Genomic DNA, 19,554 nt, shown 5'->3' on the forward strand with positions numbered 1-19,554 from the left:
CCCAGGTCCCCAAACACTTTTTATGGCAATAACTTGCATATAAGCCTTTAAAATGAGCACTTTTGATTTTTCATGTTCGTGTCCCATAGACTTTAACGGTGTCGCACAAATTTTTTGCCTGTTCACAAGTTCCGGTGCAAACCAAACCGGGGGGTGTTCGGCTCATCCCTACTGCTGGGTTTGTAGAGGCCAATCTGCTGATAGCCTTATAGCAGAATTAAACCCTCCTGTCCTTTACAGCCAAGGAAGCTGCTTCTGTTTAAACTGAAATTGCCATGGTGCTGTACATGTGATCAGTTATGACACCAGACATTCGATCGTTTGACAGTTTGGTTGAGGCCACAAACAAATGTGACAGTTAGCAATCCCGGCATTCAAGAAAAGTAACTATTTTTTTGAAACCGTTAAATCAATGGGTTTAGTTCCACTTTATGATTTATTGCTGTTTGGAGGCCCTGGGCTTCATCAAAATGGCAGCCTCCAGCAAGAAGCAAGTTGTTATGGGTAAAGTTCCGCTTTAAAGCAGAACTAAACCCCCCTATCGCTTTCATGCTGCACATGTGATCAGTTATGACACCAGCCATTTGATGGTTTGACAGTTTGGTTAAGAGCACATGCAAATGTGACAGTTAGCATTCCCAGCACGTGCCATATTACGAGGAAGTTATCATGGGCTCAAAATACTTGTTTTCTAGTGAAAGAAAAAACATTTCAAGGGATCCTCTACAATCACAAATGCCTTTTTTTCTTGCCATATTTAGGTTTTTTTCTTTTTACGCCAGCCCTGACCCCCCCACCACCATTCAGACCTAGGCCAGAAAGATGTGTCCCTGGTCCTGCATCCTCCCTAAAGAGGCAGCCAACGGAAGAGAAGAAAAATGTTAGAGTGGGACCCAGGCAACCAATGTGGCAGTGGATTGTCATGGGATAATGCTGAATTTGTAGTGCAATTGAGGATGTTTTTTTGAACATAACTGACTGTCATTGTAATCAATCTGTTAGTTCAAGTAATATAGAAGTCTGTTAGCATCTTTTTTAACCCTTTCGCTTACAGACACTTTTTTGCGCATATTTAAAAAAAATCCTTTTAGACCAGAAGATTACGTAAACCCCCAAAAGATTTCCTAGTGTACCCCCATTCCATTCCACTCATTATCACTTTCCATACAGGTAAACCTTGCCCCTCCCATCAGTTGTTGACAATATATGATGCATTTACAGGAAGCTGATGAAGTTCTGGACTTGCAATCAGTTTCTGTTAGTTCCTCAAAGTGTCAGATGATAACTTCTTGAATATTCAGAGGGGAATAAAGCAGAGATGTTGGAGAGAATCCAATGGTGTATTTACGGTAAGGCTGTGATTATATATACCAGGATCCCATATAGCTTAGTATAGCAATCTCTAATATTCCCTAAAGTGATATACCTCCCACCCATCTTCTGTAGTGATATACCCCATCTTCTATAGTGACATCCCCTCAATCCTCTATAGTGACATCCCCCCTATTTTCTATAGTACTATAGTGACATTCCCCCCCATCTTCTATAATGATATACCCTCATCTTCTATAGTCATATACCCCCGTCTTCTATAGTGATATACCCCATCTTCTATAGTGATATACCTCCGTCTTCTATAGTGATATACCCTCATCTTCTATAGTGATATACCCCATCTTCTATAGTGATATACCCCCGTCTTCTATAGTGATATACCCCATCTTCTATAGTGATATACCCCCATCTTCTATAGTGATATACCCCCATCTTCTATAGTGATATACCCCCATCTTCTATAGTGATATACCCCCGTCTTCTATAGTGATATACCCCCATCTTCTATAGTGATATACCCCATCTTCTATAGTGATATACCCCCATCTTCTATATTGATATACCCCATCTTCTATAGTGATATACCCCCGTCTTCTATAGTGATATACCCCATCTTCTATAGTGATATACCCCCATCTTCTATAGTGATATACCCCCGTCTTCTATAGTGATATACCCCCGTCTTCTATAGTGATATACCCCCATCTTCTATAGTGATATACCCCCATCTTCTATAGTGATATACTCCCATATTCTATAGTGATATACCCCATCTTCTATAGTGATATACCCCCGTCTTCTATAGTGATATACTCCCATCTTCTATAGCGATATACCACCATATCCTATAGTGATATACACCATCTTCTATAGTGATATACCCCATCTTCTATAGTGATATCCCCCATCTTCTATAGTGATATACCCCATCTTCTATAGTGATATACCCCTATATCCTATAGTGATATACCCCCATCTTCTATAGTGATATACTTCCATCTTCTATAGTGATATACCCCATCTTCTATAGTGATATACCCCTATATCCTATAGTGATATACCCCCATCTTCTATAGTGATATACTTCCATCTTCTATAGTGATATCCCCCATCTTCTATAGTGATATACCCCATCTTCTATAGTGATATACCCCATCTTCTATAGTGATATACCCCCATATCCTATAGGGATATACCCCCATCTTCTATAGTGATATACACCATCTTCTATAGTGATATACCCCATCTTCTATAGTGATATACCCCCATCTTCTATAGTGATATACTTCCATCTTCTATAGTGATATCCCCCATCTTCTATAGTGATATAACCCATCTTCTATAGTGATATACCCCATCTTCTATAGTGATATACCCCCATATCCTATAGGGATATACCCCCATCTTCTATAGTGATATACACCATCTTCTATAGTGATATACCCCATCTTCTATAGTGATATACCCCCAACTCCTATAGTGATATACCCCCATCTTCTATAGTGATATACCCCCCCATCTTCTATAGTGATATACCCCCCCATCTTCTATAGTGACATCCCCCATCTTCTATAGTGATATCACCCCCATCTTCTATCGTGACATCCCCATTTCTTTTTAATGATAACCTCCACAGATCCCTGTAGTGCTTCTCCCCTCCATCCCTATTATTGACCCACCCATCCTCTACACTGATGCCTCCCATACTGAATAGTCATGGATAAGGCGGCCCCACATTGGTTTGTCTCTAGTTCTCTCTATGATGGTTGGTAGGGGACAGGTGTACATGATCAGTGACTGTCTGAGTTTGTGAATGTGGAATGACTGGAATGTCTGTGACTGCTTATCTTTATTGATCTGCCTTATGATCTATATTACTGCTTTGTATTGTCTATTAGTATTAATGCACCTTTGCTAAGAACTTGCTTTCACTCTGCAAAGAGCTAGCTGGGACTAGCCAACTGTTCACAAGGGTCAGTAACACTTTCAGCTCTGTAATCTGTCCCAACATGATTCTGTATCCATCCAGTCCTGAAATTCAGCCCAGGTTTACAATGACTGCGTGAATGAAATCGTGTGAGTTCAGCTTTCATTCCCGCATGTCAATCCCGATTTCGGGGGGGTGATTTCAGAGACCTCTGTGCGGGTTCCTGCTCCCAACTGTCCCTCATTTCGAGGGACTGTCCCTGATTTGGAGCAATGTCCCTCTGTCCCTCATTCTTCCTCATTTGTCCCTCATTTTGATCTGATCTATATAGTGCTATATAAAATGCACTTTTTATCTTTCAAAAAGTATTTGCAAGTGCTAAACCTAGGGTTGCCACCTTTTCTTCGAGCCAAACCCGAACACTTTAGCGGTGCATGGCATTTTTTTTTAAGCGCGAATGCTGTGGACTCAAGGGTGTTTCTGCTCACCAAAGCTCCCACTTACTTTAGAGTTCCCAGCAAGTGCTGTAGGAATGAGGCCCTTGTCCCCATCAACATGGGGACAAGTTGTTTTGGGGGACCCCAAAGCACCTTCCCCATGTTGAGGGAATTATGGTTCAGGAGGGAGGGGCGCTCTATCATCCCCCTTTTCCTGCCGCCTGACAGGTTGCGTGCTTGGATAAGGGTCTGGCATGGATTTGGAGGGCCCTACGCCATTTTTTTTTTAACTTTGGCGCAGAGTTCCCCTTAATATCCATACCAGACCCAAAGGGCCTGGTAATGGACTGGGGGGGACCCATGCCATTTTTTTCAATGATTTTTATCTATATTGCTGGGATCCGACAATTCATTAGAGCCGCGTGCAGTTTTAAATGACAATTTTTCCTTTAGAAATGTAATTTTGCTGTGGTACTTTTCTAAACATGGGAAAGATGCACTAATTTACAGGGATACTATAGACACCCCCTAGGAACGATTATTAACCACTTGCTTACTGGGCACCTAAACCCCCCTCCTATCCAGACCAATTTTCAGCTTTCAGTGCTCTCACACTTTGAATGACAATTACTCAGTCATGCAACACTGTACCCAAATTATTTTTTTATCCTTTTTTTATATAAATAGAGATTTCTTTTGGTGGTATTTGATCACCTCTGGGTTTTTTATTTTTTGAGCTATAAATGAAAAAAGACCGAACATTTAAAAAAAAACAAATTTTTCTTAATTTCTGTGATAAAATTTTGCAAATTAGTAATTTTTCTTCATAAATTTTGGCCACATTTTATACTGCTACATATCTTTGGTAAAAATAACCAAAAATTAGTGGAAATTATTTGGTCTGTGTGAAAGTTTTAGAGTCTACAAGCTATGGTGCAAATCATAAAAAAATTATCACATCTGATGTACTGGTGGCCTATCTCATTTCTTGAGACCCTAACAAGCCAGGGAAGTACAAATGCCCTCCAAATAACCCCTTTTTGGAAAGTAGACATTTCAAGGTATTTAGTAAGAGGCATGGTGAGTTATTTGAAGTTGTAATTTTTTCCCACAATTCTTTGCAAAATTGAGATTTTTTTTTTACAAAATTGTCATTGTAATAGCTTATTTCTCTCACATGGCATGTGTATACCACAAATGACACCCCAAAATACATTCTGCTGCTACTCCTGAGTATATTGATACCACATGTATGGGACTTTTTCACTGCCTGGCCACATACAGAGGCCCAACATGCAGGGAGCACCATCAGGTGTTCTAGGAGCATAAATTACACATCACATTTCTCAAACACCTATTACACTTTTGAAGGCCCTGGAGCACCAGGACAATGGAAACACCCACAAAATGACCCCATTTTGGAAAGCTAACACCCCAACGTATAATCTATGAGGCATAATGAGTCTTTTGAACGGTTCATTTTTTCCCAGAAGATTTTGGAAAATGTGGAAAAAAATGAAAACACATTTTCTTTACAAAACGTTGTCCGTTTATAAGATATTTCCAACACTAAGCATTTAGATAGCAAAAATGACACCCCAAAATACATTCTGCTACTCGGTATGAGTATGGCAATACCACTTGTGTGAGACTTCTACATAGCCTGGCCACATACAGAGATCCAACATGCAAGGAACACCGTCAGGTGTTCCATGGACACATAGCATGCACATACCAAGAATTACACCCCAAAATACATTATGCTGAGCAAAGCATAAACAAAAGATTACCTGTGGTTGTAGTAGTGCAGCTGTACACAGGAGGATAGCACTGGTCCAGGCAACAGGCAGGGTTTTGTCAGCAACGGCGAATACAATTGTCCAGGCAGCAGGCAGGGATACTGTCCATATAAAGTCCAGGGTCAGTGCAGGCAGAGATATTGTCAGCAGTGCAAAAAATATTGGTCCTGGTAGTAGGCAGGAACATGTGGTGTGGTCCGTGCGACAGGCAGAGGCATGATGGCAGTAAGTCCTACAGGCAGCAGGCAGAAGTAGGGCCTCATTCAGGACAGAATGTGGAGAGGGGTAGAGGCTTCTCCCACCCAAATCTCTTTAAAGCCTCCGAGTCTCCAGACCCTAATCTAGGATTTTCTGGATGTTTTCTTCATCCAGAAAAACAATTCTGGAGCCCCTAACATATGTGAGACCCCTGTGTTGAATCCCACTAGTCCAGTAGCAGGGTACAAGATCAGTCCATGAGCATACCTCCCAACATTTTGAGATTCGAATGAGGGACACCTACTAGCAAACATATGTAGGCATAGGACACGCCCCTGCCACACCCCCTTAAAGGAGAATTAACCAAAAAAAAGGTTAATTAAATCCACAAGGGCTTTTTTTTTTAACCACTACTATTCCTTTATATTGGCTTTTAAAATTTACAAATGCAGAAATTTAGAATTTGGATAAAAGGTTTAGCACAGAGAAACACTTTTTGAAAGATAAAAAGTGCATTTTATATACAACTTTATAAATCAGACCAAAATGAGGGACAAATGAGGAGGAAAGAGGGACAGAGGGACATTGTTCCAAATCAGGGACAGTCCCTCAAAATCAGGGACAGTTGGGAGCTATGCTTGAGGCGGGCAAAAAACATGGTCAAACAGTCCAAGGTCAGTTCCAGATCAGGCAGAGGTATGTACAGAATTGTTGGGCAGAAGCATGGTCGAATAACAGTCCAGGGTCAGTTCCAGATCAGGCAGCGGTATGTACAGAATCGGCAGACAGTGGCATAAGGGGTGTGAAGGAGTGTGAAGGCAGGAACTGAGGATTACGTTTACCATAGTTCACTAATAATTTATTGAAGTATGGTAACGGCGAAAACATTCACCTATGCAGAGGCCTGGTTCGGAAGGACATTGTGCACAATAAAAAGATGTGTCTCTTGTGAATCCTGCTCTGTTAAACACCTTACTTTTTTTACGTCGTTGGCCTGTTGGTTTGGGAGGGATTTTATCGGGAAAGTGGCGTTCGGAGAGTCGACTAAGAACATCTGATCGGATATTTTCTGGTGAGCCTTTCCAGAATATAAGGGCAGTGAAAACTTCCTCCTGGTAGCCAAGGAAGCGTTTGGGGTTTTGGGTGGAGTTGCGGTAAATTACATATGAATTGTATATGGCCAATTGAAAAAAATAAATTGCGACTTTTTTATACCAATGGTATGTCCGTCTTGTGGCAAGGTATGGTTCCAGCATTTGGTCATTGAAGTCGACTCCCCCATGAACAAATTATAATCATAGATGCAATTAGGTTTTTGTATGGGGCCATTCCTTCTGGGGATTTCCACGAAGGTATCATTGTGGATTGAAGACAACATGTAGACATCCCTTTTGTCACTCCACGTCACTGCCAAAATCTCCTTGTTTCGCAGACTTGCCATTTCTCTTTTTCTCAATTTCTTATTGACAAGACTTTGAGGAAAGCCCTTCCGGTTCTTTTTTACGGTGCCACATGCTGGCGTCTTCTTCCGGTGAAGGTTGTGGAACAGGGACAGAGATGTGTAGAAGTTGTCTACGTATAAATTGTAGCCTTTCTCTATTAGGGGGTATATGAGGTCCCAAACAATTTTCCCGCTTGATCCCAAGTAGTCTGGTCAATTAGGGGTTGCAGCTGGGTGTCCTTCCCTTTGTACACTTTGAAGGCATACACAGACATCTCAAGTCTCCCGCGAGCCGCGGGAGCCTCCCGCATTTGGCTGCAGGCTCCCAGGCTCCCGCGAGTGCAGGGCGATCTCTCGGCTGGGTCTGTCACTCAGCCACAGACAGACAGAGCAGCCCGAATGGCCAAATGGAGGATGGCCGCTCTGTCTGTGGCTGAGTGACAGGCGGATGTAAGGTGCTGCGAGCTGAGGCAGAGCGGGGGCAGCCCATACTGCTGTCCCCAGTAGAGGTCAACCGATATATCGGATATTTGCCCATTTTTGATAAATCAGCATCAGCCGATTATTATCAAGATTAGGCCGACCAGTGCCACCTGCCAGTGCCAACCAGTGCCTACCAGTGCCACCTGCCACCGCCAACCAGTGCCACCGCCAACCAGTGCCATCTGCCAGTGCCAACCAGTGCCTGCCAGTGCCACCGCCAACCAGTGCCACCTGCCAGTGCCACTGCCAATCAGTGCCACATGCTACCGCCAATCAGTGCCACCTGCCAGTGCCAACCAGTGCCACCGCTAATCAGTGCCACCTGCCAGTGCCAATAATGCCACCTGCCAGTTCCAAACCAGTGTCACTTGCCAATGCCTGCCAGTGCCAACCAGTGCCACCTGCCAGTGCCACTGCCAATCAGTGCCAACAAGTGCCACTGCCAATCAGTGCCATCTGCCAGTGCCATCTGTCAGTGCCAATCAGTGCCACTGCCAATCAGTGCCACGTGCCAGCGCCACCTGTGAGTGAGGAAGAGGAGTCTGCGGGAGTGGGGTCTGCACTGTGGGAGTATGGGAGAGGAGTCTGTACTGCGGGAGAGGGGTCTGCACTGCTGGAGTATGGAAGAGGAGTCTGTACTGTGGGACAGGGGTCTGCACTGCGGGAGTACGGGAAAGGAGTCTGTGCTGCGGGAGAGGGGTCTGCACTGCGGGAGTATGGGACAGGAGTCTGTACTGCGGGAGAGGGGTCTGCACTGCGGGAGTACAGGAAAGGAGTCTGTACTGCGGGAGAGGGGTCTGTACTGAATTTACTGACTAGGATGCCTCACCAGCCCCATTGCAGCCAGACCCCAGGCTCCAGGACCAGCAGCCAGACCCTTGGCCCCAGCAGCCAGACCCCAGGTCCCAGCAGCCAGACAGCAGGACCTGCAGCCCAGCTCCAGCAGCCAGACCCTTGGCCCCAGCAGCCAGACCCTTGGCCCCAGCAGCTAGACCCTTGGCCCCAGCAGCCAGACCCCAGGACCAGCAGCCAGACCCCAGGACCGGTAGCCCAGCTCCAGCAACCATACCCTTGGCCCCAGAAGCCAGACCCCAGGCTCCAGCAGCCAGACCCCAGGACCAGCAGACCAGCTCCAGCAGCCAGACTCCAGGTCCCAGCAGCCAGACCCCGAGACCAGCAGCCCAGCTCCAGCAGCCAGACCCTTGGCCCCAGCAGCTGGACCCTTGGCCCTAGAAGCCGGACCCCAGCAGCCAGACCCCAGGACCAGCAGCCTAGCTCCAGCATCCAGACCCTTGGCCCCAGCAGCCAGACTCTTGGCCCCAGCAGCCAGACCCCAGGACCAGCAGACCAGCTCCAACAGCCAGACCCCAGACCCCAGGACCAGCAGCCCAGCTCCAGCAGCCAGACCCTTGGCCCCAGCAGCCAGACCCTTGGCCCCAGCAGCCATACCCCAGGCTCCAGCAGCCAGCCCCAGGACAAGCAGACCAGCTCCAGCAGCCAGACCCCAGGACCACCAGTCCAGCCCCTGTGTGATCAGGCTGCATTTCATTGGCACTGGTAAGGCTGAATTTCATGGGGACTGGTGAAGCTGCATTAAATTGGCACTGGTAAGTCTGCATTTTATTGGGGGGGGGTCGGCACCAGCGCAAAGCGTCACCTCCCTGAAATGAGTTTGAAACCACCTTGAAATGAGTTTTTGCAGTTTGGTATGTCTGCATACATGTACCCTGTGACTCGGTCACATAATTTGTATACCTTCACCCCACAGCGGGCCCTTTTGCTGGGAATAAATTGTTTGATTTTAAGCCTGCCACTAAATTTAACAAGGGACTCATCCACACATATGTGTTGGTCCGGGGTAAACAGCTGGGGGAATACTTCAGAAAAATAATTTAGAAGTGGCTGAATTTTGAAAAGCCTGTCACAATTTGGGTCATTTCGGGGAGGGCACTGGGTATTGTCATTGAAATGAAGGAACCTCATTATCATGAGGCAGGGGCGGACTGACCATTCAGTCATTCGGATGCCGACCGAGGGCCCGTGGCCAGTAGGGGGCCCGTGAGTCTCTTATCGGGTGCTGTGGCTGTGTGTAAATAGAAGAGAGAGAATCGCTCTCTATTCTCTCATTGGCTCCAGAGAAGCTGAATTTGTGGCGGCAAATCTGAGTCCTGAGCAGGAGAGGAGCTAGCTGGAGGAAGGATGGGAAATGTCAGCGCTGACAATTAGCGCACATTGGACACTGAGCTGAGTGAGTGAGGGAGGGAGGGAGAGAATGTCGACCCAGGAGCCCGGACATTGTCACTGCTCGTATAAGACACTCCTCGGGTCAATGGACAAGTGAGGAGTGGGTAACGAGCATGCAGAGGAATGTCCAGAAAGGAGAAACTCCATCTCTTCCATGCTTTGTGTGTGTCAGGCAGCACCCGAGCCTCCCTCCCCTCTCCCCTCCAAGGGCAAGCAGGACAACACAATAGCGATCGTTGCTACCCATAAAGTAGTCACCGGAGCTCCCCCAAGGCAATATAACAGGACAGATGGCAGACTGTATTCTTCTCCTGTGAGGCACGATTGTTCTGCCTTCCACACTGTATAATTCTGTGCTTTAAACTTGTCCTGTACCTCAGCAGGACAGGTCTAGTGAAAGTAAAATTCTTCAATATGTTAAGAATATACTGGGACTTTTCAGGTACTACATACATAGATGCATTTTCACAAAATAATTCTTTTCAATATATGTGTATGTAGAATATCTCTGTAGCACCTGAAAAGTCCCAGTATATTTCTAACATATTCATGAATTTGAGCAATAACAGCAAAGGATGTGGTGCCACAATACAGCCCATCTCCAGGAAACTAAGATAAAGTCCATTCTTGCAGTGTGTGTGTGTGTGTGGGGGGGGGGGGGAAGTAATGGGGGGGGCCTCTTTCACCTACCTGTTTTCATGCTCCAGCCAGCTGCACTGCTCTCTTCCTCCACTAAAACTCCCACCTCATCACATACCATAAAGTAACATTAACCCTGTATGGTATGATGAGGGGGGCTGGAGTGTCATCTGCACATGCACCGCCGCCGCTGCGCGGGCAAGCCCGTACACATTCGGTCATTTTCGAACATGCAGGCGCAGCAACATAATGGCACCAGGCGGCACTATTTTTAAATGTAAGGCAGCAGTGGCACTTTGTGAGGTCCCAGCAGTGACGTACACCTCACATCACAGCCTGGTAAGACCCCTCCGCAGCCTCTGACCCCTGTACCATGTCCGCAGTCTCTGACCCCTGTACCATGTCCGCAGCCTCTGACCCCTGTACCATGTCCGCAACCTCTGACCCCTGTACCATGTCCGCAACCTCTGACCCCTGTACCATGACCGCAGCCTCTGACCCCTGTACCATGACTGCAGCCTCTGACCCCTGTACCATGTCCACAACCTCTGACCCCTGTACCATGTCCACAACCTCTGCTCTGACCCCTGTACCAATTTCACAACCTCTGACCCCTGTACCAATTTCACAACCTCTGACCCCTGTACCATGACCGCAGCCTCTGCAGTGTGTGTGTGTGAATATGTATATGTACATATATATGTGTGTGTATATATATATATATATATATATATATATATATATATCTGTGTTGGAATCGATCATCGGGGCCCGGTGGACATCGGGTCCGCCAGACCCGCTGATTAGCTCTCGGTGTGTCCAATCACAGTGGCAGCGGGTCAAACAGCACGCAGACCCACAAGTGCAGAATCAAGTACCTGTACGTGATTCTGCTCACAGGAGACACAGCCCCGCAGTAAATGCATGTGGTTAATGTGAGTTTATTTTCTTAACTCTTTAAACATTTATTTTGAACATACAGTAGAGAAATTCTGTGACCAATGCATGTAATGTAGCAGTGCAATATATAGGTGGGGCTTTGTGAGGGTGAGGCTTGTGTGTGGGTGGGGACAAAGGGGGCCTCATGATCCCCTATTGCCCGGGGGCCCCATGAGTTGTCAGTCCGCCCCTGTCATGAGGTATCTGTTTCTGGGCATTATCTTGGAGAAGATTGGCATGTGGTGGAGGGGGTGGGTTGACCAATAGGACATCAAAGTGTTTTTTTTGGTGAGTCCCTTATTAAATGTGAGGCCTAAAAAAAACATTCAACTCCTCCACCGTTAGGTCTCTCCACTCGTAGGGAGGGGCATAGTAGGATGTTGGATTATTTAAAATAAATTGCTGTGCATAAAGGTTGCACTGGGCCACAATTGTCGATAGCATGTCCTCGGTAAAAATTAAGTAAAAAAAAATAATTGGGGAAAAATTCTCCGACTTTAACCATGTTCGCACAAATTTTTTGACTGTTCGCAAGTTCCGGTGCGAACCAAACCGGGGGTTGTTCGGCTTATCCTTACTGCTGGGCTTGAAGAGGCCAATCTGCTGACAGCCTTACAACAGAATTAAAACATCCTATCCTTTACAGCCAAGGAAGCTGCTTCTGTTTAATCTGCAACTGCCATGGTGCTGTACATGTGATCAGTTATGACACCAGACATTTGATGGTTTGACAGTTTGGTTGAGGACACAAACGAATGTGACAGTTAGCAATCCCGGCATTCAAGATCCCGGCATCCCAGCAGTAACTATTTTTTGAAACGTTAAATCAATGGATTTAGTTCCACTTTATGATTTATTGCTGTTTGGGGGCCCTGGGCTTCATCAGAATGGCAGCCTCCAGCAAGAAGCAAGTTATTATGGGTAAAGTTCCGCTTTAAAGCAGAACTAAACCCCCCTATCATTTTCAGCCAAAGAAGCTGCCATCTTGGCCTCTGTTTGATCTTCAACTGCCATAATGCTGCACATGTGATCAGTTATGACACCAGCCATTTGATGGTTTGACAGTTTGGTTAAGAGCACATGCAAATGTGACAGTTAGCATTCCCAGCACGTGCCATATTACGAGGGAGTTGTCATGGGCTCAAATTACTTGTTTTCTAGTGAAAGAAAAAACATTTCAAGGGATCCTCTACAATCACAAATGCCTTTTTTTTTTCTTGCCATATTTAGTTTTTTTCTTTTTACACCAGCCCTGACCCCCCCACCACCATTCAGACCTAGGCCAGAAAGACATGTCCCTGGTCCTGCATCCTCCCTAAAGAGGCAGCCAATGGAAGAGAAGAAAAATGTTAGAGTGAAACCCAGGCAATCAATGTGGTAGTGGATTGTCATGGGATAATGCTGAATTCGTAGTACAATTGACAATGTTTTTTGAAGATAACTGACTGTCATTGTAATCAAGTTGTTAGTTCAAGTAATATTGAAGTCTGCTAGCATCTTAAACCATTTCGTTTACAGACCCTTTTTTGCGCATATTTAAAAAAAATCCTTTTAGCTTTCCTAGTGTACCCCCATTCCTAGCGGAGAAGATTTCCTAGTGTATCCCCATTCCATTCCACTCATTATCACTTTCCAGACAAGTAGCCTTGCCCATCCCATCAGATGTTGACAATATATGATGCATTTACAGGAAGCTGATGACGTTCTGGACTTGCAATCAGTTTCTGTTAGTACCTCAAAGTGTCAGATGATAACTTCTTGAATATTCAGAGGGGAATAAAGCAGAGATGTTAGAGAGAATCCAATGGTGTATTTACGGTAAGGCTATGATTATATATACCAGGGTCCCACATAGCTTAGTATAGCAATCTATAATATTCCCTAAAGTGATATACCCCCCACCCATCTTCTGTAGTGATATCCCCCCATCTCCTATAGTCATAAAACCCCTATCTTTTATAGTGACATAGCCCCATCTTCTATAGTGGTATACCCCCATCGTCTATAGTTATATAACCCCATCTCCTATATTGATGTCCCCCCATCTTCTATAGTGATATACCCCCATCTTTTATAGTGACATACCCCCATCTTCTATAGTGATATACCCCTGTCTTCTATAGTGATATACCCCCATCTTCTATAGTGATATACCCCCATCTTCTATAGTGATATACCCCTGTCTTCTATAGTGATATAGCCCCATCTTCTATAGTGACGTCCCCCCATCTCCTATAGTGATATACCCCCATCTCCTATAGTGATATACCCCCATCTTCTATAGTGATATACTCCATCTTCTATAGTGATATACCCCATCTTCTATAGTGATATACCCCATCTCCTATAGTGATATACCCCCATCTTCTATAGTGATATACCCCATCTCCTATAGTGATATACCCCCATCTTCTATAGTGATATACTCCATCTTCTATAGTGACGTTCCCCCATCTTCTATAGTGATAAAACCCCTATCTTTTATAGTGATATACCCCATCTTCTATAGTGATATACCCCCATCTTCTATAGTGATGTAGCGCTGATTAAGTAAATTTAGTAAATTGTGTGTTAGGAAGGTTAAAAGTTCAAACATAAAAAACAAGAAAACATACTGCGCTACCACTAAATCGATAAACCCCCCAAAAAGCAGCAGTTAAACAGTGAGATGTGCACCAAAATGACAAAAGAAAAAGAAATAACCGCGCTAAAATATATATGAATAAGATATGTGAAATATTCTTATATCGATGTCCCAAAAACCTCTATTAGAAAATTCATGTATGTATGTGAAACATTGCGATATTTAGAAAAATATATATAAGTCCATACATATAACTGTGAATCAAAAGGTGATGTCCATATGTGGTAGATGGAAATCTTTATATATGATAATTGATCAGAATCAGTCCCAGAGAGAAGCCCATGAATGGACTCAACCAGACTTGGTGGTAAAGATGAAAGAGACACCACACTCAGTGATCCGCCACCGCACAAATATTGCACTTACCACAAGGCAAGCAAAAACCAGCCTGTGTTCCGTCCTGGTTCTCATACCAGGACGGAACACAGGCTGGTTTTTGCTTAAAGGTTCAGGCACTGTGACTGACTGTTCACTGCAGAAGATCTGATACATCCTGTGGCAGAGGATCGTGCAGATTTACCCCCCCAAGTGAGTCTGTGGCAGAGACTTTAGATTTGTGCTGCGTGCTGGCTGCTAGACCGGTGAGAGAGGCCTATCCAGACGAGCAAAGAGTGCGTCCCATGAGGGGAAAGCATTCCACATAATTATCTGAATTCTACCGGGACATTTGTTGCCAAGATCTTGTAAGAAGATATTTGAGTTTCTCCTGAAGGTTTCCTTTTCTGCCTCTTTCCTGCTACTTCCTAAAGTTTGATTGTTCAATAAAGCATTGAAAACGTACTCCAGTGTTGGTGCGTGTGTTGTCCAGAGGTAAACTCAACGGAACCCTAGACCCGGTGCCGATGAAACAGAGGGAAGCAAAGTGAAGGTAACAGACCTGCTTAAACCAGCAGCTCCACCGTGAGTTATTGCTACAGTGATATACTCCCATCTTCTATAGTGATACCCTCCATCTTCTATAGTGATATACTTCCATCTTCTATAGTGATATCCCCTATCTTCTATAGTGATATAGCCCCATCTTCTATAGTGACATCCCCCATCTTCTATAGTGACATACCCCCATCTTCTATAGTGATATCCCCCCATCTTCTATAGTGATATACCCCATCTTCTATAGTGACATCCCCCATCTTCTATAGTGATATACCCCATCTTCTATAGTGATATACCCCCATCTTCTATAGTGATATACCTCATCTTCTATAGTGATATCCCCCCATCTTCTATAGTGATATACCCCATCTTCTATAGTGATATACCCCCATCTTCTATAGTGATATACCCCCATCTTCTATAGTGACATACCCCCATCGTCTATAGTGACATACCCCCATCTTCTATAGTGATATACCCCCATCTTCTATAGTGATATACCCCCATTTTCTATAGTGATATACCCCCATCTTCTATAGTGATATACCCCCATCTTCTATAGTGCTATCACCCCCATCTTTTATAGCAGGGGTGCCCAACCTTTTGAGGAGCGAGGGCCACTTTAGCAAATTGGTAACCGGTCACGGGCCACAATGAGCGTAGCGGGCGGATGGCAGGTCTGTGTCCACTCTGCATATGTAGAGCAGACGCAGATGCAGCCCACTCTACTCTAAGGGCCCTCCAATCTGCCCACACAGAAGGGGACAGATCCCCTTCTGTTTTTTTAAGCAGATCGGATTGCAGATAGGCGGGTGTAAACAGACACGAGTCTGTTTACATCTGCCGCTCTATAGAGGTGAATGGAGGGTCTGATTGGGTCCGCCTGAAAAACAGACAGGCAGACGCGATCGGAACGATTGTGTGAAAGGGGCCTAAGGCTGCTTTCACACTGATGCACAGCAGTTTACCTGCACCTTAACTGACCTTGATCTTCACTTCTTCCTCAGGATTCCTGCAGCTGGTTGCTGCTGTTCCTCAGGTGGTTATGGCTGGTGGCTGCTGCGGGCTGTCCTCCAGGGCTGGTACTATTGGTGGGTACTGCTGTTGGGTACTGCTGACAGGTGCTGGTACTCCTGGCTGGTATTGCTGTTGGGTACTGCTGACAGGTGCTGGTGCTGCTGTTGGGTACTGCCTGCTGGCAGGTACGGCTGGCTGGTACTGCTGGTTGGTACTGCTGGCAGGTACTGGTACTGCTGGTGGGTACTGGTACTGCTGGCTGGTACTGCAGGTGGGTACTGATACTGCTGACCGGTACTGCTGGTTGGTAATGGTACTGCTGGTGGGTACTGGTAGTGCTGGTGGGTACTGGTACTGCTGGCGGTTACTGCTGGCTGGTACTGGTACTGCTGGCGGGTACTGGTACTGCTGGTGGGTACTGATACTGCTGGCTGGTACTGCTGGCTGGTACTTCTGGTGGGTACTGATACTGCTGGTGGGTACTGGTACTGCTGGCTGGTACTGCTGGTGGGTACTGATACTGCTGGCGGGTACTAATGGCTGGTACTGGTACTGCTGGTGAGTGCTGGTACTGGTGGCTGGAACTGGTGGCTGGTATGGATACTGGTACTGCTGGCTGGCACTGCTGGCTGCTGTCCCAGATCACGGGTTCCCGTGCATTAGTGTGACAGAAGCATGCAGCTGCAGTAGACAGCAGAGCCGATGCTTCTTGTCACAGGAGGAGTACATTTGGTATCACTCCGCCTGTGAAGGAGCCGGCGCTATACAGGAAGCATCGGCTCTGATTCTTCTAGCGGCAGCTCCGTCCTTTGCGCTGATGCTCGGAGATGGTGGGTCGTGAACCCGCAATCAGGGCTTGCCAACCCGCCATCTCAGAGAAAGATGTGGTGGGCACCCCTGTTCTATAGTGATATCACCCCCATCTTCTATCGTGACATCCCCATTTATCTTTAATGATAACCTCCACAGATTCCTGGCAGGTGCTTCACTCCCCCTCCATCCCCATTATTGACCCACCCATCCTCTACACCAGGGATAAGCAATTAGCGGACCTCCAGCTGTTGCAGAACTACGAGTCCCATGAGGCATAGCAAGACTCTGACAGCCACAAGCATGACACCCAGAGGCAGAAGCATGATGGGACTTGTAGTTTTGCAACAGCTGGAGGTCCGCTAATTGCATATCCCTGCTCTACACTGATGCCCCCATACTGAATAGTCATGGATAAGGTGGCCTCACATTGGTTTCTCTCTAGTTCTACATGATCAGTGACTGTCTGAGTTTGTGAATGTGGAATGACTGGAATGTCTGTGACTGCTTATCTGTATTGATCTGCCTTATGATCTATATTACTGCTTTGTATTGTCTATTAATATTAATGCACCTTCGCTAAGAACTTGCTTTCAGTTTCTGTATTTATCACTCTGCAAAGAGCCAGCTGGGTGGCAGCTGACTGTTCATAAAGGTCGGTAACAGTTTCAGTTCTGTAATCTGTCCCAACATGATTCTGTATCCATCCAGTCCTGAGATTCAGCCCTTTTTCACAATGACTGCGGGAATTAAATCTTGTGAGTTCAGCTTTCATTCCCGCATGTCAGTCCTGATTTCAGGGGGCGATGTCAGAGACATCTGTGCGGGTTCCTGCACAGATGTCAATGGAAATCGCACCCCGAAATCACCAAAGGTTGTACAGAAACTACTTTTGGGAATCGGTGCGGCGCCGCAAATGCCATGCATCAAATTGCATGCCAAATCACACCAATGTGAACCAGGGCTTACACCACTTTGCCACAGAGCACAGACCTGTCTGGCGGGGGAGTAAGCGCTCCGCAAGAGCGTGAAACGCGTTAGCTGATTGCCTGTACACTCTATCCATGGTGTCTTGTATATGATTTGATCCTGATTTTACAATAAAGGAATTTCATTGGATTATATTTTCCTGGTGTGCAGCTGTCCGGACTTTCTCTTCTACTCACAGCATGGATTAGCATTAGCCAGCACCTGGGGCTCCTTATCTTTGGAGAGTAACATCCATTTTATACCTAGGTTGGATCCATACTGGTGCGGGGAAAACACTTGTGGCGGGGGAGGGGACCTGAGATTTCTCTGCTGTTATTCAGTAACACTTCAGTCTTTGGGACTCGTTTGTAGCACATGATTAGTGCTGAGTCTCCATTCACACTAATGCATTTTTTTATGCTTTTTGCATCTTGCAGAAATGCAGGGAACTTTTTTAACCACTTAAAGCTGTTGTATACCTGCTGGCTTTTTTTTTTCCTACACCTGCAAGGGAAAAGGCATAATGAGCTAGTATGCACCGCATACTAGCTCATTATGAGATACTTACCTTAGAACGAGGCGCCGGCATCTCACCCTGTCCATGCCGAGGGAGCTGACATTTCCCCCCGGCGTGTCTTCCGGGTATCGCGGCTCCGGCGCTTCTGTCCGGCAAGCTCTGGAGTTTGCCGGGTTGTCAGCCGAGAATCCCCTGGGTGCATGCGCCGCTGCAGTCAGCGGCTCATAGCGAGGGGAATATCTCCTAAACTTTACAGGTTTAGGAGATATTTTTTTACCTACAGGTAAGCCTTATTATAGGCTTACCTGTAGGTAAAAGTTAAAAAAAAGGTATACAACCGCTTTAAGGACCGAGCTTCTTTTTGAGATTTAAAATCATTTTTTTGCTAGAAAATTACTTAGGACCCCCAAAAATTATATATATATTTTTTGAGACACCCTAAAGAATAAAATGGCGTTTTTTGCAATACTTTATGTCACACTGTATTTGCGCAGCAGTCTTACAAGCGCACTTTTTTTGGAAAAAATACACTTTTTTTTAATTAAAAAATAAGAGAACAGTAAAGTTAGCCCATTTTTTTTATATTATGAAAGATAATGTTACGCCAAGTAAATTGATACCCAACATGTCACCATAGTGCGACGTTTGAAAATTTTTACAGGTTACCAGTTTTGAGTTGCAGAGGAGGACTTGTGCTAGAATTATTGCTCTCGCTCTAACGATTGCGACGATACCTCACATGTGTGGTTTGAACACCGTTTTCATATGCGGGCACTACTCATGCATACGTTCGCATCTGCGCACGAGCTCAGCGGGACGGGGCGCTTTAAAAAAAATATTTTTTTCTTATTTATTTTACTTTTTATTTTTTATTTTTACAGTCTTTTTGAAAAAAAAACATCCCTTGTAATAGAAAAAAAACATGACGGGATCTCTTAAATGTGAGATCTGGGGTCAAAAAGACCTCAGATCTCATTTATACACTAAAATGCAATTAAAAAAAAAAATAAATGTCATATTTTTTTTACAAAAAAAATTCCCCTTTAAGACCATTGGACAGAAGTGACCTTTAACCTCACTTCCGCCATCTAATGTTATAGAGCAGAGTGGGAGCCATCTTTCCCTCACTCGGCATCCAGCTTCAGAGGGGAAAGAACGCGATCATCTCCGCCGCTACCGATGGCTCCGGTAAGCGGTGGAGATGCCCTGAGCGTGGCGGGAGGCAGGGCCCCTCTCCCGCCCCCGATAAAAGTAATCTAGTTGCCAATACGCTGCTAAG

General features: G+C 45.5%; 1 protein-coding gene across 2 annotated transcripts in view; it reads left to right on the top strand.

The window, feature by feature from the left end:
- Positions 1–13,125: 13,125 nt before the first annotated feature.
- The window catches only part of LOC141129433 (uncharacterized), a 33,015-nt gene continuing 26,586 nt past the window's right edge, over positions 13,126–19,554 (top strand). For both annotated transcript variants that reach the window (XR_012241826.1, XM_073617467.1), the window contains exon 1: positions 13,126–13,260. Coding sequence is in view for 1 of the 2 variants with exons in the window: in XM_073617467.1 (XP_073473568.1) it covers positions 13,230–13,260 (31 nt within the window). In the remaining variant the exon portion in view is untranslated. The remainder of the gene's footprint in view (positions 13,261–19,554) is intronic.

Source organism: Aquarana catesbeiana, linkage group LG02 (assembly GCF_042186555.1).
Source record: "Aquarana catesbeiana isolate 2022-GZ linkage group LG02, ASM4218655v1, whole genome shotgun sequence".
In the NCBI taxonomy this organism is placed as follows: Eukaryota; Metazoa; Chordata; class Amphibia; order Anura; family Ranidae; genus Aquarana; species Aquarana catesbeiana.